The following is a 24,663-nucleotide window of genomic DNA, read 5'->3' as shown; positions in this document are numbered from 1 at the left end:
TTATGTCAAGATTTGTAACCAACTATTTCATACGTTCTTATTTAATCATTTTAATGTATGGGGGAAACCCATTTCTAATGTTTGTTTAAAATGCACCAATAAGTCATGTTATAGCATGTTTTATAGGTTTTCGGTACTTATTTGACATTTTTTCCATGTTGTGTCCATGTCAATAATTTAATTTAGTTTTATTTTATTCTATTATTTATTTATTAAAATTCAATTTATTTTATATTTTTTTCATTATTTATTGAAGAGCGAAATCCCAAACAACAAAATTGAAGGACTTAGATGATGGAGACGATATAGAATCGTTATCTATGCAAACCCATAAACTATCACCAAATTTATAGATAACAAATAAACACCCAAAACCAATAATGTTGTTACACCATGTCACAATAGTATATTTTGAACAAATACTAATAGTTAGTTATTCTCCCAAACATTATTGATAAAGTGAGATACATTACATAATATTGTTTTGTATATTTTTCTATTTATCAACTATGTAAACGGGAGTTCTTTTAATAGGCTAGAAAAAAAATATAAAGATGTAACCATTACATAATATTGTTATGCAGCTACTTCAATAAAATGGTGCAAGTATGTTGCACTTTTATGTACTTCATCTTATAAATTATAAACCAAATGGACTAGTTTTTACAAAAATAGGGCGAAACTGTCACCCTTCTATTGTTAGGGATAAAGAGTGTGACATCGAACTTTTTAACACAAGGTACACCAATGGATTTTTACTTTTTATTTAATAAAACACATTGGGGAATGCTTACATTAATAGTCCAGTACAAGTAGTTATCAACAAGATCGATTCAAAGAAAATTAAATACAATGATTCGATCTGGGTATCACAATCCCTTTACTTATTTCCTTGCTTATATAAATTTACCTTAAAAACATATATCACAAAAAGATAATCTACAAAGAGCATAATGAGTAATTATGATTTCAATTTACATAATAATAAGTCAACTATTTTCTTTACATACAATAGCAATGGAGCTACAACTACTCAAGTAGTCATTTGACTTCCACAAGATATTCTTTATCATTCTATTACTTTATACTCACTATACTTATTTTCATTTTACCTTCTCTTCTATCTATCTCTCTCTTCTCTATACATACGCTCTACCTTTCACTGACTCTATACTTATAATCTATATATCTTATTTTCTCTGTACACTTACTTTCTTTCTTTCTTTCTCTCTCTCTCTCTCTCTCTATATATATATATATATATATATATATATATATATATATATATATATGAATTATATTTCATACATATCTCTATCTCTCTCTCAACATCTCTATCTATTTATCTCGTTCATATCTCTACTACTATCTCTCCTCTCTATATCTTTCTGTATGTGTGTATCTTTATCTCCATCTTTATCTCCCTCTCCCTAACTCTAACTTCATCTCAATCTCCTTCTTTGCATCTCTATTGATCTCTCTCTTTTCATATCTCTACATCTCTATCGCTTTCTCCTTATCCCTCTTTACATCTCTATCTCCCTCTCCCTCTCTATATCTCTAGCTCTATATCTGTCTCTTTATATCTTAACACCATATATGTCTCTCTACATCTCTAGCTTCACCCCTCTCTCTCTCTTTACATCTCTAACTCCATCTCTTTCACCCTCTCTGGATCTCTATATCTATATCTCTATCAACTTAACTCCTATAGTAATATAAAAGAATACATCTCAACCGTAATCAAATATTAACACATCATTTAATATTTAGTTTCATATCTCAATTATACATGCTAAAAATGTAATACTATACATCCCAAAGATACTCTTTTATTTACTAAAATAGTATTAAAATACTATAAATTCCAATTACGCGATTTAATAACTCGTATAATATTAAACAACTATTACTCTCAATTATCACAATTACTCAACTCATACAATATTAAATATTAACAATTTAATTATTATACTCAACTCTAAGTGTGTACAATGATTACACCATATCTAGCTAACAATAATCTAGAGAAAGATAAGGTTACTCACTTGGTTAGTTAGTTAAGACTAACTATTACTCTAGCCTCCACCTCAATGCAACGTTCCTATTCATCACATGTCCAACCCTCTTTGGATAATATATTAAGTTCATTAGAACTTGTCTAATCCCATCATTATATCGACAACAATGATCAATTACTTGATTACTAACCAGACTTGGTAACTAATTGTCACCCAAACTAGTTACGTTTTCAAATATATTTCACTAATGACTTTACCCCACAAGTCCTTAATTCACTTGAAAAATCTCTGTAAATCAGGGTATTTATCCCTAAATGACCAGATTAACATTTCACAAATCATTGGGTTCGTAATAGCTCCAAATCATGAAATCTCGTAACATATACTCGGGTCTAACATCTCTTTACAAATGTCACATAAATTTATTTACATAAAACGGGATAAAACATACCTTCGTTGATCCCATAAATAAACTCAGGTACTCCCGTACACTAGTATAGCTTCACCGATATAATCTCCCAAGAATAGTTTCCCAAGCAGCATCTCCGATAAAATGTGCCAAACCCCCAAAATGACATGGTACTCTTATATTTATACCCTACAGTGTCACGTCGTGACCATATATGTGTCATGTCATGACAACTGAATGAATCCTTGTTTCACCACGTGTCGTACTCTTCCACCAAGTGTCCTAGTGACTTGTCTCATTTCATGTCATGGCACATATATTCTCACGTCGTGACACGTATACCTTCACTTTGTGGGGATCAAAAGTTGACCATTGACTTTTCTCAAATAACAACGTACTTTCATCTCAACTTCAAACGGCCATAACTTTCTCATACGAACTCTATTTTTGACAAACTTTATATCCACGAAATGTCTCAGAGTGAACTAGCATTATCTTTCACAATTTCCTAATTTAACTCTACTCATTTTGTGATGTAACACAATAAGTACAAGAACATACATATTGCATCTTTGAATCATCATCAGTTCATTGTTTTATGTTTACTCCAGATGGAAGGTATACCAAACACATACTTTAATTCATAGTATGAGGTCTTTAGGTCATTACATGTCTCATAATATTTCCTATCAAGAAAATAGGTGTCACAAGTTCTCCCCTCTTTAAAAGGATTCCATCCTTGGAATCTCTTTGGATTCTCAAGTCACAATATCATTTTATTACATAACTCATTAGTCTTTTCTCAAACACTCTTTAAGTGTCTCTAACACTCTTATTCTTTTCTTATACCATATAATAATCATAGGTATTTTAAATTAGTTTTCTCTTAAACCTTCTCTAATAACTTATTAATCATTTATCGTTATTATAATAGTCCCTCAGTTATGTCTGACATCGACTCATCATGTCAATTATCAAAATCCTACGATAATATGTTTAAAACTCTCATTATTGGTTATAGTGTTTAAATTTTAAATGTATCTCAAACATGTTTCTAACTCTCCAGCTTTGGTCGTTAAAGACTATTCTGCTATTCAAACTATATTGATTGCTAAAGAAAATTTCAAGATCTCAAGGATAAATATCATTGTATGTTCTCTCTCTAACTCTAACCATCTCTACTGATTGTAGTTTATTTATTACCAGTTACAACTCATAATTCGTTTCCAATGATAGCATTCCTTTTTACTACTATCCACAATTGATTATGGAATTTGGTTATTCTCAACTAATAGCATTTCACTTACTATAAGTCATAACTTTAAGCTTTAAATACTCACTCATCTTAACTCATCATCTAATTCTTATTTAATACATAATTGACACTTTCACTTTAAGGTACTCAATACAATTTTTTTTACAATTCTAATAATAAATACAACATTTATCAATTAATAAACTCTCAACTCTTAACTCAACTTTCTATACACAAGAAATAATGTATTTTATGGTAATTGAATAATTTTTCGATTCTTAATAATGATATCAATCCCCTGATGATATCATATTCTCATCATTAAACTCGCATAAGTTTTTAACTCATTTCTCTTTATACTCAACAAAAAGCTTGTCTTCTTCATGTATTCATGGCTCTTTCATCAATTTTATTTCTCATGTCATTTCATTCTTTCTAATTATTACTCTAGCTGTATACCCCACACTTTATTTTACTTACTATTTCTTAAGCAATTATCATGTCTCTTATAAGTTTAAACAAGTCACATATATATGTTTAGACATCTCATGTGTGTTAATTTACTTTTCCTTTCATATAACTCATTGGTAGTGATTAACTTTAATTTCTAGGGAAAGTGGTCCCGAAAATTACAAGTCGATACTTTTCTCTTATAGTATCATAGCGTCGTGACTTCTAACTTAATATTTCTACTCATTCGATAACTCTAACTCTAACTCAAGTATATTCATTTCCTTTTTTGGTGGCTTTATCTCCAGCAAAAAAAAAAATTACTCATCTCGTTTCCATTTAACACGTTTAATACACACTTCTCTGTTCTATTAACAGCATAAATTATTTGTTATACTACTTAGAAACAAGTAATATCATATACAGTTTGTGTGGCGCTTGTTATGAGTATGTACCCTTTTTCTCCTTCATATTTTATTAATTGCATTCTGGCCCTTGTAATTAGTATGTAATGCCTACCATAGGGCACGCTTAGCGTACTAGCTGAGAAGCTAGTACACGAGGCATACCACATCCGTACGCTTAGCGTACTAGTGGAAGTTGGTCGTGGTTTCGAAGCCTTGTATGTTGGACATACGAAGGTTATGCATGGCGTTCGAGGAGGATAAGAAAACCCTAATTTAGGGTGTTGCACCCTATATAAGGTCCTTAAGTCCCTACTCCTCTTTATTAGCCTCCATTTCCCTAAAACCCTAATAGCCTATTTGAGTGTTGTTGAGCCTTGGTCTTGATTTTGGTGGTTTAGGCTCCTTGAAGTGAAAGAAGAATAAGTTGGTGGACTCATTCTTTGGAAGGAATCTTAGAGATCCAGATTTAACTCCATCTCTTGGTGAGTTTTGAGGTACAAAGTCCTAACCTTGATCCTTATATGATTAGATCTCTTAAAGTCATGGTTTTTATTCTTTTGGTCCCTTTTGGGCTAGTTTGAGGACTTAAGTCGTTTGTAGGGCTTATCCTTTTAGATCTGGGCATATTATGAGTTTCTTAAGCTTAAAGGTGCAAAATTTATGTTGTTTATGGTCTCATACATGCATTAAGTCATCTATTAAGTCCTTTTGAGCTTTAAGACCTTCATTAAGCCATATATGCACGTAAAGGTAGCAACTTTACGTGATAAATCAGCCTAAGGAAGTTAGATCTAAATTTTAGAGTAATGTCTTAATTAGTTAAGAGCTTGAAATGAAAGTTGGTGGAATGAGGGAGTACGTTAGGCGTACAATCTGTTATGCTTAGCGTACAAGCCCTAAGACAAGTACGTTGCGCATACGAGCTGAGTACGCCCTATGTACCCAGCTAGTTGGGCTTCAAATGTTTTGGGCTTTAGTTTGGACTTAGATGCTTAGGGCCTTGTTGGGCCATCAAGTTTTTGGATATGCTTGTTTTGGGTTCTCTTGGAAAAGGCCCATGAAATGGATTTGGGCCCAATTTGGAAAATTAGGCCATGATTGGACCTTGGATGATTATTTTGGTAATTGTGCCTTTTAGATTGTAGGTTTGGGCCTTAATCTTGGAACAAACTAGATAAGGGGTAAAATGGTCTTTTTGCCCTAATTTTGGACTGATAGTTATGGATTGGAATCCAATTATTAATTGGATGTTATTTGGTATTGATAGCTCAACGATTTATCAGACCAGTAGCTTGAGATTTATCAATTTGATTCAGCAGTTCGAGGTGAGGTTCATCATTATGTTTAGCGGATCGAAGGCACCAATGCCGACCCATGATTATGTTATCTTAGGATGCTAGATGTCAGCATGACTCTTGCATGTGTTGTGAACTTGTATGCTTATCGGGCGGGGCCCGATGACCATCTTGTATGATATGTATCTTTGTGATTATTTCATGTGTATGTGTTTATATGATATATGTTTATATGTATGTCGGGCGGGGCCCAATCTATATACCAACCGGGGCTTGATGTTGGGCGGGGCCTGATGACGGTGAGGCCCATTATGTGTTTATTATGTATGGTATGTGGTATTTTGGGGAACTCACTAAGCTTTATGCTTAGGGTTTTCAGTTATTGTTTCAGGTACTTCCATTTCCAATGCAAAGAGCTTGGTATGATTGCAGATCACACATCACCTCGTTGCGCATTTTGTTGATTTAATATGATGTGATATGATGGTTGATACATTTTTTTTATCTGGATTTTTATGATGATGTTTTTGGAATATTGGTTTTATTAATTTAAAAATAAAATTTTTGGGTCTTATTTTTGGGACGTTACAAGTTGGTATCAGAGCCTTTTTTGAGGGATTCAAACATACTCTTGGGTGTGTCTGAACTCAAAATGAGGATTTATAAAAGTTTTTCAAAAAGAAATGTATTTTCAAGAAAAGAGTTTTCTACGACAAGAAAGGGTGTGGTGCATGCAATTAGCTGAGCTCAAGTAAGTTTTCCTAAAATACCCATACATGTTATCTGATATGATTTGATATGTCAATCACATGCTAGTTAGGGCAAAGAATATGCTCAGTTTTGCATAATAGAATGCTAGGAAAGATGCCTTTGTATGCCCATTGAATGAGCTTGTAGACGTGCATGCTAGTACTCATCAATCATTGATAGGATGGCCTAATTAGGTTATGCTTGGTAAACGGTTACTTTATGCCCGAATGCTTATTGCTTTGTGCTATATAGGAAGTTCTAATTAGTTTCAGCTAACTAGTAAGCAAATATGCAAAGTTACATTTTATGGGAACTAAATAGTTTTAGAAGGTTAGGTTTTAACATTATTGTGCAACTCTTGTCTAAATCCAACCGTTGTAGTGTGAGACCTCTCATTCAAAGAATTATCTAGTTTTGGTGATATGTAATTGTATTTGTGAGCTAGATAGAGGAAATTAGCGGAAGTTCCTTCTACAGCTGATGGCGGAGAGTGGTGTGGAGTTTTCCCTAGGAAAACCTAAGATGAGATCTAGTCTTGGGAGACTTGTTTTGATGAGGGTTAATTGTATGGTTATAAGGTGACTTGGCGGAATCGAGGCAATCCTTGAGGAAAGTATGGATAGATATGGAATATAGTATGGGCCCATACTACTAGAAGCAGAGGATCCATACTCGAGTCAAGGAGGGTCGCGATAAACCAGGGATCTTATAGAGTTGTGATCCCTCGATATATTTTGATGTGTATTCTGGTGGTTTATATGGTCTATTTTCAGTATGGTGACATTGCGAGGCAGCCATGTTGGCAGATCTGGTGTTGGAGAGGGATCGGGATCAGGTTCTGGAGCTGGGAATCTAGATGATCAGACTAGGTAGTTCAACTCGTCTGAGATTACGCATTGAATTCTTGAGCAGACTCATGTAACCGTTGGTACGGTCAAGGAGGGATTCTGGAGATTCTGGATGAGCGGTTAAGTGCCTTTCTCTCTGAGATGGTGGCCTTGGTTAGAGCGCGTTCATTGACCTTCAGAGAGTTTCGGGCATGTGGAGCTTTGGACTATCACGGGGTAAAGGACCCAATAGCAAGAAACAGGTGGTTAGTGGATGTTGTTAATGCCTTCCGCACGAGCAGTTGCCCCAAGCGGGCAAAGGTCATACTTTCTTCCTCCTTTCTGAAGGACATGGCACGGGATTGGTGGGAGGAGGTCGGGCGTACAGTTAGTGATGAGGCCATTGATTTGATGGCTTGGGATGATTTTGTGACCTGGTTTAGGGTTGAGTTAGCACCGGGTATTGAGGTGCAGCAGTTGGCGATAGAATTTTAGGATCTCTGCCACACTACTGAGACGGTGGCCGAGATCACCTTGATGTTTCAGGAGAGGGCACTTTTGGTTCTATGGTATGTGGCGGATGAGGAGATGAAGAAGGCTAGGTATCATGAGAACTTGAGGAGTGACATTCTGCAGTTTGTGAGCCGATCCAGCTGCAAGACGCTAGAGGATATGATATCGAGCGCTACAGAGAGGGAGATTGATCTAGAGATGGAGAAAAAGAAGAACACAAATTATGTGCCGAGTTCTGAGGGTTCAAGCAAGAGGCCCAAGATCTCTGATTCCAGGTTGAGAAGCCATCAGTGCCGGAGTCGATTTGGCAAGTGCAGCAAGTGCGGCCGGACTGGTCATATTAGTAAAGATTGTACTGCTACCACCACCACTCTGACATCTGATCTGATTTGCTTACATTGAAATCAAAGAGTCCACAAGAAGGCTCATTGTCTGAGTTTGGCTGCAGCAGGACCAGTGTAACAACCCGAAGTTTTCCATCGTCGAAACCCGTTCTACCCGTAAAAATTCACCATTAATCAATTCGTTTCTTTTCCCATTTTGGGTTAAATTAATTAAATTTATATATTTATTTTAATCCATTGAGTGTCCAAACCCTTTAGAAACTCATGAAACTAGCTCAAAAATGTTTATTTCAAAAAGTTTAGAAACATCCCCGCCGAGTGACGGAAACTTAATCGGGTGCGACCAAAAGCCCTGTTTAAGGTCAGTATCGGGTAGAATTCCACCGTGTCCAAGTTTTAGCACCTATATAAACGTGTTTAAGCACACATTTGAAGCTTTTTCTTCCTCTCTCTACTCTCTCTCTAACCTCTCTCCTAAATCCAAAGTTAAGGGTCCAAATTATCAATTTAAGGCTCCAAATCTTTGAGGTACCTTCCATAACTTGTTGTACAACCTCTCTAGCTTTAGAATTCGAGTTTGAACATTGGATTAGGACCATTATTATGAGTTTACGGCCCTAGAATAGTACTAGGCCGTAAACTCAAGAAAATGGGGTTTTTAGAGCAACAAAACCCTTGCAAACCTCAAATGGACCTTAGACATGGCTAAATGACTTTATGGAATGGACTTAGAATGCCTTAAACTATAACTTGAAGCATTTTATATGAGTTTACGGCCATTGAAGGTGCCTAGGCCGTAAACTCACATTTAAAGGGGTTTTAAGCCCTTAAACCCTCCCTAAACTCAATCAAGCCCTAGTTATGATTTTTAGAAATTATGTAATGGACTTGGAACTCATTAAACATCAATTTTGAGAGGTTTGTATGAGTTTATGGCCAAGTCATATGCTTTGGCCGTAAACTCCTCAAACATAGGTATAAAATCATTTCTAAAGTGTTAGAATGCCATCCAACACCACCAAAAGCCTTGGAATAAATTAGGGAACCAACCAAAAATAGTTTAGAAGCCTTAAACACATCATAAACCCTATAATTGAGAGTTTACGGCCAGAGCATATGCTCCAAGGCCGTAAACTCATAGATGTATGTCATTTGAAGCCCTAAACTCACCCTAAGCCTTGTAAAATTAGTTGAATCACTTGTGATTAATCCTTGGCCTTCAAATTAATTTAGTTGGATGTGGGTAAGAGTTTATGGCCGTAAACTCTTAGTTTACAGCCATAAACTCTTCTATTAATCCATATAATGATTTAATCCCTTTCAAATGTCCAAAAGCCAAACCTAACAACACCCATTATTTGATTTAAAGCCATTTAGCACATAAAAACACCCACCATGATTTTACGGCCGTAAACTAATGGGGATGTGGTGTTTAGGCCGTAAACACTCCCTAAGGGTCCACCATTGGAGAGTAAACTCTAAATCCTAGCCATTCATGTCCTAAAACGCCACCCGGGTCCCTTCAAACGCTCATTTTGGAGTGTTTTCGCGTCTTAAAATGTTCAAGTGTATCTAATTAGTTATTTGAATCTAATTAGATATATATTTTGTATTATTTAATATTACATAGGAACCTCACTCGTATTCAAACTCAGTTCGACGTTTAGTTTTCCATCCGATACAACTTCGCGTCCGGTGAGTTCATACCCCTACGCTTTTTCCGTGTTTTTTTTCAACGTTTTCAGGGGGGGAATACAAGCAAACTATAACTGTTTTCAAATCATAACATTGATATGTTTCAAACAATATCTGACAAACTTATAAACTCTTTTACTCCTTATGTATTATGTTGAGCATAAGGAATGATTTATCAATTACAACTACATAGATTTTAGTTAAGGAAATAAACCAACTAATCAAATTATTATGGGAATAATTTGGGGTTCTTTACTGTTTCGTGTTATCATGTACTGATATCTATATAAAGTTATTAGATAAACTATGTCTGATTTAGTTTATCTCCGTATCAATTGAATGTATTGTCAGATAATTTCATTGTATGTATCTATATTTACTGTACTATGTTTCATCATCTTCTGTATGTCGATATCATATGAGAACCCTGTGAATAGTTTAGTACTAGTTTGTGAGATAGTCACTACCCTTTTATGGATGATCAGTAAATCCTCCCCGGAAGTGTAACCAGAGTCTCCTGGAGGGGGAGCGCGGAATTTGTGAATAGATCTATTCGGGACTGACAATCCCACACCTTAACTGCTAGCTACATTTAGGCAGGCACGCCTAGGGTGACAAATTTTTGGATATCGTTTCGACGTCTGACAAACATCAAGGAGGTCTCGTTGTCGTATTAGCATGGTTACCCGACTCACAACGTGTATTAATATTAATTTATTCACAGTTTGGGTTTTAGAATCTATATATCTTTCGGGATAGTGATCCCATGGTATTATCAAACTATTTTGTATCTAGTCCGGGATAGTGATCCCATGGTTTTATATCTATACTTGTACGGGATGTTTTTCCCCATGGTCTTTATCTATATCTGTTACGGGATAGTAATCCCATGAATTTTAACTATATCTTATAGGGGATAGTAATCCCATGGTTTTAAATCTATATTTGGTACGGGATGGTAATCCCATGATTTGAATCTATAATTAGTATTGGGTGATAGTTTTATAGTTTTAAACTTTACAATGTGATCTTAAAAACTAAAACCTTACTTTTAGGAAAATATGGGATTTTCCTGGGTTAGTGAATTCATATATCTAGTATCGTGTGAGTAATCAATTGACTAATAATTACTTATAAGAAAATATGGGATTTTCTTGGGTCGTAACCTTTTCAGAATTTAAGAGGAATCTTATACAATTTCATAAAAGTAAACCGCTTATGAACTCACCAGCTCTTTGCTGATTTTCAAACTGCTTGTATTCTCAGGTTCTTCTTAGACAGGTATCCCTGCGTTCTTTTGTTGAAGATGGAGCGAATGTAGTCACGTCTTTCTTTTGTATAAACTATGTAACTATGAAACTTGTACTACTTTACTTTTCAACTGATCTAATGATATCTATGTAATGTAATGTAATGTTTTGTGTTTTACTTCGCTTACTATGTGCATTGGATTTGATACTCAACGTGGAGTCCACCCCGGAAATGTTTCCGCCTTCGGTTTTTGGGGTGTGACAACCAGTGTCAGCACCCGCTCCTACAACTCTTTGGATTATTGATGGCAGCCAGGGTTGGCCAGATGCACCTGTGGTGAAGAGTAGAGCTTTCCAACTGACGGTCTAGGAGGCTCGTGCAGCTCCTGACGTGGTGATAGGTATGTATCTCCTCCTTATCTCTTTATTTACATTGAAATCCTTGCTTATGTTTATGTGTTTTATTTTTGGATCATTCTTTTGAACGGTATTTCTACATTGGTATTGTTTGATTCAGGGGCTACCCGATCTTTTGTATCGCTTGCGCTTAGCAAGAGGTTTGTTGGAGCTCCGGGGGATCTGGATTGTCCTCTAGATGTCAAGATTGTTGATGATAAGTCTGTTCGGGTTGCAAGGGTTCATCAAGGTTGTACTCTTCAGCTGTTTAGTGTTCAGTATTTGGTAGATTTGGTTCCCAATTTGTTGCCTGGGAACAAGGTTATTGTGGGTATGAATTGGTTGAGCCCTAGTGGGGAAGTAATTGATTGTGAGCAGTGGTTAGTTTGGGTTCGAACCCTAAGTGGGGGAGAGTTAGTGGTTCATGGAGAAAGAGCTTAAAGTGGGTGGTTATTGTGTTCAACAGCGAGAGCCAGGTGCTATATTCAACAAGGTTGTTCCGGATAGGTCACCTATGTTATGGATACCCAGGATAAGGCTAACCATGGATGATGTATCGATTGTGCAAAATTATCCTGATGTGTTTCCAGAGGATTTGCCTGGGGTGCCTCTATAGAGGCAGGTTGAGTTTAGGATTGATCTGGTTTAAGGTGTGGCTCCGATAGCCAAAGCACCGTATCGGTTGGATCCTCCCGAAATGCAGGAGTCGTCCACATAGTTGTAGGAGCTGTTAGACAAGGGATTCATTCGACCGAGTAGTTAGCCATAGGGAGCATCGATCATGTTTGGGAAGAAGAAGGGTGGGTCTCATTGTATGTGCATTGACTACTGGGAGTTGAATAAGGCTACGGTGAAGAATCGTTATCCACTCCTGAGGATTGATGATCTTTTTAACCAGCTTCAGGGTGCATCTTGGTTCTCTAAGATTGACTTGCGATCGGGTTATCATCCAATGAGGGTTAAGGATGAGGATAAGCAGAAGACAGCTTTCTGGACTCGTTGTGGTCATTATGAGTTCATGGTGATGCCTTTTGGGCTCACCAATGCTCCCGCTGCATTCATGGATCTCATGAACCACATGTGCAGACTGATGTTGGAACGGTCTATGATTGTGTTTCTCAATGATATCTTGTTTTATTCCAAGACTCAAGAGCAACACAAAGAGTGTGACAACCCAGAACTTCAATCTTGTACACTTAGTCAATTTAATCAATATTCAACTTGTTTTGTTGATTTCTGATGCTATTTAAGGGTTCATTTAAGTGTTCTAAGCTTGTATATAACCAAGGTGGAGTTTAGAAACGAGTCAAAGTGTTGAATAGTGAGAAAATCAGGCCATACACACCTCTGGGAGGAATGTACGACCGTACACATGGGTGTGCAGCCGCACACCCACTCCCTTGGCAGCACACACTCTTTTGGGAAGTGCCCTTACCCCTATATAAAGGGTAGACCCCTTTCCCCTCATTTCTTTAGCACTTTGGCAACACACAACATCATTTACTCTCAAGTTTCTCCAACTTTGAACCTTCCAAAGCTTCAAAAATATGAGTAATCCATCCCTTAGCTTGTTATACTTGAAGAACCTCTTGATTTAGGCCTTGAATCATGAAAGTCTCATCATGTTCTTCATCTCATTGAAGGAGTGCGACCACACACTCGTGTGTATGGCAGCATACCCGTGTGCGGCAGCACACTCGTGTGTGTGGCAGCACACCCATGTGTGCGGCAGCACACTCATGTGTACGACAACACACTTATTTGTGCAACCATACACACACACCATAGGACTACAAACCCATTTCTAAGACCTTAAACTTGTTCTACAACCAAGTATGGGCCTAGGACACTTCATGGAATGCAAGTATGGACCTTGAAATCACCTTTAAAGTGGCCATACACCTCACTCATGCAATCCTTTGAGGTCCTAACACTTAGTGCAAGTAGTTCCAAGTTCTTAGAATGGTTCTTCGTCACATCTAGTGGTGAAATACCATCATTTGACTCCTTAATGTGTCATTACTTGTTGATTAGGATCAAATCGTATTCAAGGCTTCACTTGAACATTCCGCATTCCGTATCGAACCTTCATTCAAATCACCCGAGGTGAGTTCATACCCCTACGTTTTTCTGAGTTTTTCATATTTTTGGGGCGGGGGGGGGGGGGGGGAATACAAGAAAAAGTACAAGGAAACTTGTTCTCAAATATATTATTTTGTTTAAGATAATTATATTTTCAGTATGCTTTTAAACACGGAAAACAGTTTTACCAACCGATTAAGAAATCAACACGTAGAAACATTTTTCAAAACTAGAACAATGAACTTGTGAATCATGTAGTAAAATGTATTATTTTATAAAGGATTCATGCAAATCATAAACAGGATTTTTGGTATTATTACTTGTAAATTTGTTAGGCTAAGTTTGAGACACATCCTTGGTAACACTCCCACGGAATCAGAGTGTAGGACTAGCACTTGTGACCACAGTCTCTTGTAGGGAGAGCGTGACTGTTGTGTATAGATTTATACGGGACTGATAATCCCACACCTCACTGCTAGCTACAGTCAGACCGGCAGGTCTGCAGGTGACAAAGTCATTAAGGATACATGCCGTTACGGGCTATATCTAGTCAGTTATGGTCATGAAACTCAAGACCTAGGTAGCAGAAATTTACTTTTGTAATAATGAATCAAGTGAAATAACCTCAAAGTAATGACCAATAGATTACTGGAGGGTATTAATAATAATATCTTCAGGACTTAGTTCATCACGGTTTTCTTTTATTTAGTTTTATTTATGTAATAAGGCTAATATACCTCACTGGGTGTAACTAGGGTTTTTAAAAGAAAACGGATTTTATATACACGAGTATGGTAGATACTTGCAAACCTCAGTTTAAAACGGATAATCAACCAACTACCTTTAGGGAAAATATAGTATTTTCCCGGGATAAACCAGCTATTCAAAACGGATTGTTTTACAACCTACGGATATTCAAATTCATTCAACGACTCATTGGATTGTACATATCTTGTATGAATCTGGAAGGCATGGGAGGAATGGGTTTTCAAACACACTTTTCATAAGAAAATATAGGATTTTCTTGAGGAACACTTTTTAAAAGGATCAAAGAACATTTTCCACCAAAAACTAAACGCTTATGAACTCACCAGATTTATGCTTATATTCTTCAAAACTGCTTGTATTCTCAGGGAATTAGTAGACAGGTACTTCCAGGAGTTCGGAGAAGTCGAAGCATTAAAGTCGCGTCTTTACTATTTTACTTTTGATATGAACAAAACTATGTATTAAACAATGTAAAACTTTTTCATATATGTATTCAATGTCTGGTTGTGTTTACTATGCTTGCTATGATACAATTGTTGTCATACTACGCATGATGTCAGCCACCCTCGAACGTTTCCGCCATTCCGGTTTGGGGGTGTGAGAAAGAGCACTTGAGAGAAGTGTTGGAGCTATAAAATAAGATGAGGGAACACTATCTGAAGTTATTTGGGGTCGCGGACATCAAGGATGAAGTCTGAATAAAGTGGTGGAGAATTGTAGCGCTTGTTATGAGTATGTTCCCTTTTTGTCCTCCATATTTTATTAATTACATTTTGGCCCTTGTAATTAGAATTTGGGGCGTACCATGGGGTACACTTAGCGTACTAGCTGAGAAGTTAGTACGCGGAGCGTACCACATGTGTATGCTTAGCGTACTAGTTAAAGTTGGCCGCGGGTCTGAAGCCTCATACACTGGGCGTACGAAGGTTATGCATGGCGTATGTGGAGGATAAGAAAACCCTAATTTGGAGTGTTGCACCCAATAGAAGGTCGTTGAGTCCCTAGGGCTGGCCTCTTTATCAGCCTCCATTTCCCCAAAATCCTAATCTCGAACCCTAATAGCCTCTTTGAGTGTTCATGATCCTTGGTCATGATTTTAGTGTTTTATGCTCCTTGAAGTGAAAGAAGAAGAAGTTGGTGGACTCATTCTTTGGAAGGAAGCTTAGAGATCTAGATTTAACTCCATCTATTTGTGACTTTTGAGGTATAAAGTCCTAACCTTGATCCTTGTACGATTAGATCTCTTCATGTCATGACTTTTATGCTTTTGGTCCCTTTTGGGTTAGTATGATGAGTTAAGTCGTTTGTAGGGCTTATCTTTTTGGATCTGGGCATATGATGACTTTCTTTAAGCTTAATGGTGCAAACTTTATGGTGTATCTGGTCTCATACATGCATTAAGTCATCTATTAAATCCTTTTGAGCTTTAAGAGCTTCATTTAGTCATGCATGCACGTAAAGTTAGCGACTTTACATGATAAATCAGCCCAAGGAAGTCAGATCTAAGTTTTGGAGTAATGTTTTAATCAGTTAAGAGTTGGAAATGAAAGTTAGCTGACTGAGGGAGTACGTTGGGCGTACAAGTAGGTACTCTTAGCGTACAAACCCTAAGACGATTACGTTGCTCGTATGAGCTGAGTACGCCCCGCGTATTCAGCCAGTTGGGCTTTAGACGTTTTGGGATTCGATTTGAGCCATATTTGGACTTAGATGCTTAGGGCCTTGTTGGGCCATCAAGTTTTTGAGTTGATGCATGTTTTGGGTTCTCTTGGAAAAGGCCTATGAAATGGAACTGGGCCATGATTGGGCCTTTGATGATTATTTTGATAACTGGGCCTTTTAGATTGTAGGTTTGGGCCTTAGTCTTGAACCAAATCAGATAAGGGGTAAAATGGTATTTTTACCCTAATTTTGGACTAATGGTTATGGATTGGAATACAATTATTAATTGGATGTTATTTGGTATTGATAGCTCGAGGATTTGTCAAACCAACAGCCAGAGATTTATCCGTGTGATTCAACAGTTCGAGGTGAGTTTCCTCACCGTGTTTAGCGGGTCGAAGGCACCAATGTCAGACTATAATTATGTTATGTTAGGATGCTAGATATCTGTGAGACTCTTGCATGTGTTATGTACTTGTATGCTTACCGGGCAGGGTCCGATGACCATCTTGTATGCTATGTATCTTTGTGATTATTCCATGTGTATGTGATTATATGATATATGTTTATATGTATGCCGAGTGGGGCCTAATTCGTACACCAAGAGAGGCTTGATGTCGAGAAGGACCCGATGTCGGGTGGGGCCCGATGTCGGGGGGTACTGATGACGTTCGAGGCCCATTATGTCTTTATTATGTATGATATGTGGTAAATGTATTTATAAGAAAAGAATTTTCTAAGACAGGAAAGGGTGTGGTGCATGCAATCAGCCGAGCTCAAGTAAGTTTTCCCAAAATACCCATACATGTTATCTTATATGATTTGATCTGTGAATCGCATGCTAGTTAGGGCAAATGATCTGCTTAGTTTTGCATGACAGAATGCTAGGAGAGATGCCTTTGTATGCCTATTGTATGAGCTTGTAGACTTGCATGGTAGTACTGACCAGTCAGAGATAGGATGGCTTGATTACGTTATGCTTGGTTCTGGTAACTTGATGCCCAAATGCTGCTTGCTTTGTGCTTTCTAGGATGTTCTAATTAGTTTCAACTAACTAGTAAGCGAATATGCTAAGTTACATTTTTGGGAACTTAGTAGTTTTAGAAGGTTAGGTTTTATCACTATTACGCAGCTCTTGTCTAAATCCAACCGTTGTAGTGTTAGACCTTTCTTTCAAAGAATTATCTAGTTTTGGTGATATATAACTGTATTTGTGAGCTAGTTAGATGAAATTAGCGGGTGTTCCTTTTGCAGTTGATGGCGAAGAGTGGTGTGGAGTTCTCCCTAGGAAAACCTAGGATGAGATCTAGTGTTAGGAACCTTGTTTTGATGAGGGTCAATTGTATGGTTATAAGGTGACTAGGCGGAATCGAGGCAATCCTTGAGGAAAGTACGGATAAATGTGGAAGGTAGTATGGGTCCGTACTAATGGAAGCAGAGGATCCATACTCGAGTCAAGGAGGGTCGCGTTGAAACCAGGGAGCTTATAGAGTTGTGATCCCTTGATATATTTTGATGCGTATTTTGATGGTTTATGAGGTCCATTTTTTAGTATGGTGACATTGTGAGGCATACCTGGTGGTAGTTCTGTTGCTGGAAAGGGCTCGGGATCAGGTTCTAGAGCTAGCATCTAGATGATCAGACTAGGTAGTTCATCTCATCTGAGATTACGTGTTGAATTCTACAGTAGACTACTATGATCCTTGGTACGGTGAAGGAGGGCATTCTGGAGATTCTAGATGAGCGGTTGAGCGTCTTTCTCTCTGAGATGGTGGCCATGGTTGGGGCACGTTGATTCACCTTCATGGAGTTTTGGACATGTGGAGCTCCATACTATCATGGAGTGAAGGACGTGAAAGCGAGAAAAAGGTGGTGAGCGGATGTTGCTAACGCCTCCCGTACCAGCAGTTGCCCTGAGGGGCTAAAGGTCAGACTTGCTTCCTGTCTTATAAAGTACAGGGCATGGGATTGGTGGGAGGATTTCGAGTGTGCGGTTGGTGTTGAGACCATTGATTCGATGACTTGGGATATTTTGAGACCAGGTTTTGGTCTGAGTTCACACCGGTGATTGAGGTGCAGTTGTTGGCGCGAGAGTTTTAGGATCTCCACCAGACTACTGAGATGGTTTTCACTGTGATGTTTCGGGAGCAGGCACTTTTGGTTCCGCAGTATGTGGCGGATGAGAAGATGAAGAAGGCTAGGTATCATGAGATATTGAGGAGTGACATTCGGCATTTTGTGAGCCGATCCAGCTGCAAGACATAAGAGGGTATGATATCGAGGGCTAGAGAAAGGGAGATTGACCTGGAGATGGAGAAAAAGAAGAAGACAGATTATGTGTCGAGTGCTGAGGGCTTAGGCAAGAGGCCCCAGGTCTCTGATTCCAAGTTGAGAGGCCATCGTGGCCGGAGTCGATGTGGCAAGTGCAACAAGGTGCACGAGGGAGCGTGCAGGGTGGGTGGTTCGAGCTGCTTCAAGTGCGGTCGGACTGGTCATATTAGTAGAGATTGCACTACTACCACCACCCCGATATATGATTTGATTTGCTTTGATTGAAATCAGAGTAGCCACAAGAAGGCCCATTGTATGAGTTTGGCTGCTGCAGGACCGGTGTCAGCATCCACTCCTGCAACTCTTCGGATTACTGATGGCATCCAGGGCCGGAAAGATTCACTTTTGGTGAAGAGCATGGCTTTCCAGTTGACGGCCGAGGAGGTTCATGCAGCTCCCAACATGGTGATGAGTATGTATATTCTCCTTATCTCTTTATTTATATTGAATTGCTTGCTTATGTTTATGTGTTTTATTTTAGGATCGTTCCTTATGAACGGTATTTTTGCATTGGTATTGTTTGATTCGAGGGCTACCCGATCTTTTGTATCGCTTGCACTTAGAAAGAGGTTTGCTGGAGCTCCGGGGGACCTGGATTGTCCTCTAGATGTCGAGATTGTTGATGATAGGTCTGTTTGGGTTGTGAGGGTTCATCGAGATTGTACTCTTCAGTTTTTTAGTGAGCAGTATTTGGTAGATTTGGTTACCATTTTGTTACGAATTTGTTGAGCCCTAATGGGGTAGTGATTGATTGTGAGCAGCGGTTAGTTTGGGTTCAATCCTAAGTGGGGGAGAGTTAGTGGTTCATGGAGAGAGATCTTAGAGTGGGTTGTTATTGTTTTCAGCATCGAGATCCAGGTGATATATTCATCAATGTTGTTTCGGATATGTCGCATATGTTATGGATACCCGGGATAAGGCTGAGGCAACCATGGATGATGCGCCGATTGTGCAAAATTATCTTGATGTATTTACAGAGTATTTGCCTGGGGTGCCTCTAGAGAGGCTGGTTGAGTTTAGGATTGATCTAGTTTAAGGTGCGGTCTGATAGCCAAAGCACTGTATCGGTTGGCTCCTCTCGAGATGCAAGACTCGTCTACATAGCTGCAAGAGCTGTTAGACAAGGGATTCATTCGACCGAGCAGTTCGCCGCGGGGAGCACCAATCTTATTTGGGAAGAAGAAGGATGAGTCTCATCATATGTGCATTGACTACCAGGAGCTGAATACGGTAACGGTGAAGAATCGTTTTCCACTCCCGAGGATTGATGATCTTTTTTACCAGCTTCAGGGTGCATCTTGGTTCTCCAAGATTGGCTTGTGATCAAGTTATCATCAGATGAGGGTTAAGGATGATGATGTGCAGAACATAGCTTTCCGGACTCGTTATGGTCATTACGAGTTCGTGGTGATGCCTTTTGGGCTCACCAATGCTCCATCCGCATTCATGGATCTCATGAACCGCGTGTGCAGATCGATGCTGGAACGATTTATGATTGTGTTCAGGAATGATATCTTGGTTTATTCCCAGACTCAGGAGCAGAATGAGGAGCACTTAAGGGAAGTGCTGGAGACTTTGAGGAGAGAGAGACTTTTCGTAAAGTTCTCCTTGTGAGTTTTGGTTGCACGAGGTGCAGTTTTTGGGGCACCTTGTCAATCAGAATGGTATTTTGGTCGATCCGGCCAAGGTCGAGGCCGTGATGTAGTTGGAGGTTCCGAGGTGATCCATCTGAGATTTGGAGTTTTCTTGGTTTGGTGGGTTATTATCGGAGATTTATCTAGGATTTCTCCAAGATAGTTGTTCCCCTGACTCGATTGACAAAGAAGACTGTTACATTTCCCTGGGGGCCTGAGCAGCAGGCAGCTTTTTGATGGGTTTTGAGAACTATAACAATCCTATGGTGCACATACAACCCTAATGCTTTGGATCTAATTTTTCTCAAGTTATACATGCAATTTCATTTTATCCAAAGCATATACCCTAGCTAGCATGCAAATGGAGATATACAAGATAAAAACTAGTTAAATGAATACCTCTTAGTTGTAGCATGTAGTTCTTGGCCTTTCAAGAGCTTAGTACCTCAAGTGTGATACCTCTAATAAGTTACAAACACCAAAAGAAAAAGGAGGTTTATTAGAGAGAGGTTAGGAAGCACAAATCGGCTAGGGTTTCACCTTGGAATTCTTATGGCCGATTTTAGGGATGCTAGGGGTTACTTTTATAGTATGGAATTCCTAGGGTTTCTTACATGTAAACCCTAATTCACCATGACTCTTCACATTTGGTAGGCCCTTTGGACTAAACCTTCATGGACTCTCATATAGGTTTAGTCCATCCCTAACCAACATGGATCATTAGCCTAAACTATAAGTATTACTGATTTACCTAATCAGTCCCTGTAAATTTAATAAAAAGTGGTTTATAAGATGCATGGGACTCCCATGGCAATAAAGTTGACACCTTTATGCCATGGAGTCCCTCAAAGTCTTTGGATCTGAAGTTATTACCCCAAAACATGCTTCCATCCATGAATGGTTCCATAATAAGCTCCATATGGCCCTAAACTACCCCATGAAGAGATCTAGTAGACAAATAGACAATGTACAGACTTTATACCTCAAATGAACTGGAAATGAAGCTCTTCTTCTGGATCCAAAGCTCATTCCTTCAACCAAACACTTCTATCTTCCACTCCTTCAAGAAAACACCAAAGAATCACTCCTTTTTCACTCACACGTACTCACAAAGCTCAATATAACGATTTACGGTTTGCTGGACTATGGGAGGCGATGAGAGAGGCCACAATGGGAGTGGTAAGGTCTTTAAATAGGGTGCAAACCCTGAAAATTAGGGTTTCACTATGGCAGCCCTACTCCGAGTTGAGGCTTCTCGACTCGTCGAGTAAACTTCAAGTCCCGCATCCAAGATCTCATTCCTACTCGACGAGTTTGGGACCTCCAACTCGTCGAGTCCCTTTGCAAAAATGAATAACTCTTTATTAAAATACATACCGGGAACCGAGCGTTACAAATCTTCCCCGCTTATTTTAGACTTCGTCCTCGAAGTTTGCTGCATCTGGAAATAACTCGGGGTAGTGCTCTATCATCTCGTCCTCCTGCTCCCAAGTCCATTCTGAGACCTTGCGATGCTGCCATTGCACCTTCACCAACTTGACCTTCTTGTTCCTCAGATCCTTCATCTTCCTATCGAGGATGGCTACCGGCCGCTCGATGTAGTTCAACCTGTTGTCCACCTGAATATCCTCTAAAGGTACCACTGCGGAGTCATCTACCAGACACTTCCGCAGGTGGGAGACATGAATGGTACTCTGGATCTGACTAAGCTCGACTGGCAGATCCAGCCTATACGCCACCTTTCCCACCCGGGCTGTAACCCTAAAAGGACTAATGTACCTGGGGCCCAAATTGCCCAGCTTTCTGAACCGGATGACATCTTTCCAATGTGACACTTTCATGAGAACCATATCCCCGACCTCAAACTCCAAGTCATCAAATTTAGTGTATCATATTGATAATTCAAGAAGTCTTTCATTTATGATAATGTTTCTAACTAACAACATATTTAAGTAAATATATTACGTAATTTATATGGAAATATGAAGAGTTGGGAGTTTCAAATTGATATGATGAAAGGAAAAATATTTCCTTTATAGTATATTATGATATGATGATTGTGATTATGATTATGATTATGATATTATTATGATATGATATGATTTTGAATGAATAGTGGCTGTGACAGTAGCACAAATGGTTGATGGCAGTGTGTTGTGATCGTGATAAAGTTTTGGTTTAACTTCACTGAATATGTAATATGTAAATTAGTGTAAAATTGATTGTATTAAATTGTGAATTTTATATATTAAATTGTAAATTGTCTATACTAAGTTGTAATTTATATAAATTGTATGTTAAAATATTAATGAATGTATCAATGAAAATATTATACTATAAAAATTACTATTTTTCCATTTTCTTACCAAAAAATATATATTAAAATTTTTAACATATTTAATAAGTATTTACAATACATATTTACTTAAGAATTAGGGGTTCTTAGGGGTTTAATTTTTTGTGGTTGTCATCTGTACCTCTCTCTCTCTCTCTCTCTCTCTCTATATATATATATATATATATATATATATATATATATATATATATATATATATATATATATATATATATATATACACACACACACGCGCGCGCGAAATTTTGGTTCGAATATCCGTGAATATCGAATTATCCAAACCGAAACCGACCCATAAATACGGTTTCGGTTTTTTTTCAATTCGAGTTTTTTCGGTTTTGAATTGGCCGGATCGGATCCGTTTCTCGGTTTTGTGTTTTTTTTTTTTTTTTTTGCAATCTCCTTCTCAAAATACAAATATAATAATTATTTTTTATTTAAAATCATTTTAATTACGGAAACAAACACGTTAATGAGGCTGAAAACCAATCGACGCACCTCGACTCCGCCGTTGTCGCCTTGTGGCCGTTTGCTCCAGAAAACCTAGACCCAGCCGCGATTTTGATCATCAGCGACTTCGTCCATCAGGTAATATGCCATTGATCATCATTATTGGTTTCATCTCCAGTTCTTCAACCCCATAGTATTTGCTGTCTGGAGTGTATGTGTGTGATTATACCTGCCTGGAGTGTGTGTCGAGTGTTTCTATGCCATTGATTTGCTGTGCTGAGTGTTTATATGCCATTGATTCTGTCTCCTGTATTTCCTGTGTGGAGTCTGTTCGTGATTTTTTCTGTGATTCCACTTCATTATGCTTTTCCAATTAGGGACAATTAATGTCGAATGGTTTTAATAACGAATTTTAAACGTCTAGTGACCAAATTTCTCTACATATAATTCTACACACGTTCATCGTTTTCTTTTTTTTTGAAGGTTTTAATGGGTGGACCAAGATGGAAAGGAAAAGGGTCAGAAGCAAAAGCCCTTGAAATTCCCATGTCAAAGACAATTTCAGATCTCCAATCTTCTCTAATCAAATCCAATTCTTCAGGAATACTATCAGGCTCTAGTGTACTTCTTGCAACTAATCCTGACCAAACTGACCTTCTAAATCAAGCCTGTTTTGGTCGACCAATTATAACAATCGATAAAGATAAACAATGGTTTGAGTTGACCTTAGAAGAAGCCTTTTATCTATCTTTTTCTCTAAATTGTATAAAGATTGTAACTGGTGATAATGTTATAAAAACAAATAACGAGTTATGGGACTATATCAATATGACCTCCAAAAGGGTATCTTTTCCTGATTTCTTTAAAGCTTATTCTCATTTAAGAGCCAAGAATTGGGTCGTGAGATCCGGGTGTCAGTATGGTGTTGACTTTGTGGCATACTGTCATCATCCTTCACTTGTTCACTCTCAATACAGTGTGCTGGTTTTCTCTGAAGGGAATCGGAATCGGAATCAGAATTGGAATGGGAATGAAGATGGGAATGGAATCGGGAATGATAGATTGAGGGTTTGGTCTGATTTTCAATGTATGCTTCGGCTTTCTGGTAGTGTTGCAAAGACATTGTTGATTCTTTATGTAAATAAAAATGGTGAAAATGGGGTTGATTCACCTTGTTGTTTAGGGAATTATAGTGTTGAAGAGCGAACAATTACAAGATGGAATCCAGAAAGTTTTAGGGAGGATCAAGAGAATGTGGAAAATGGGACCAAGTTAGTTAATTTACTCTAAATGAAAGAAATAACAATGTACTTTCATTTATCTTTTTATTATAGCATCTTAATTTGATTTTTTTTTTCCCGTTACAGCATTATGCTTACAATTTTTTTTATAAAGGTAATTGTACTTTGATAAATATATCTGGTCCTTTTTTTTATAAAGCTATTTGTTACATTTAACCCTCTTGTTAGCCATATATATTTATAAAAGATTAATTGTTTGAATACATGATTAATTGATTATCGTGTTTCATGATGTATTGATGTAGAGTCAAATAAAAGAAATAGCAAAGCACTTTCATTTATGTGTTTGTTATAACATCCTACTTTTGTTTCTTATTTTGAAAAATCTTTCAGTTATAGCATTGTATTTCCAATTTTTTAAATCCAATTATATCAGTGAAAATAGTTTTGTATTCTGTTGACATTGCTATTATTAGGTATAAATTTTCAAAGTATAATTTTATAGTAGGAATAATTGGAAGTACAAT

The 24,663-nt window shown here is 37.8% G+C and overlaps 1 protein-coding gene across 1 annotated transcript; it reads left to right on the top strand.

The window, feature by feature from the left end:
- The first annotated feature begins 22,913 nt into the window (after positions 1 to 22,913).
- LOC144999858 (tRNA-splicing endonuclease subunit Sen2-1-like) lies at positions 22,914 to 24,334 on the top strand. The gene is made up of 2 exons (XM_078959017.1): positions 22,914 to 23,033; positions 23,379 to 24,334. Exon 2 carries the CDS (start codon positions 23,385 to 23,387, stop codon positions 24,183 to 24,185), a length of 801 nt encoding a protein of 266 aa, XP_078815143.1. The 5' UTR covers positions 22,914 to 23,033; positions 23,379 to 23,384; the 3' UTR covers positions 24,186 to 24,334.
- Positions 24,335 to 24,663: the final 329 nt, after the last annotated feature.

The sequence above is a fragment of the Lactuca saligna genome, chromosome 6, assembly GCF_052625555.1.
Source record: "Lactuca saligna cultivar CGN05327 chromosome 6, ASM5262555v1, whole genome shotgun sequence".
NCBI lineage: Eukaryota > Viridiplantae > Streptophyta > Magnoliopsida > Asterales > Asteraceae > Lactuca > Lactuca saligna.
This window is presented reverse-complemented; position numbering and strand designations above follow the sequence as displayed.

Bases quoted from the DNA above. Each gene is read 5' to 3' on its own strand.
- LOC144999858 (XM_078959017.1), top strand. From the start codon at position 23,385: ATGGGTGGACCAAGATGGAAAGGAAAAGGGTCAGAAGCAAAAGCCCTT.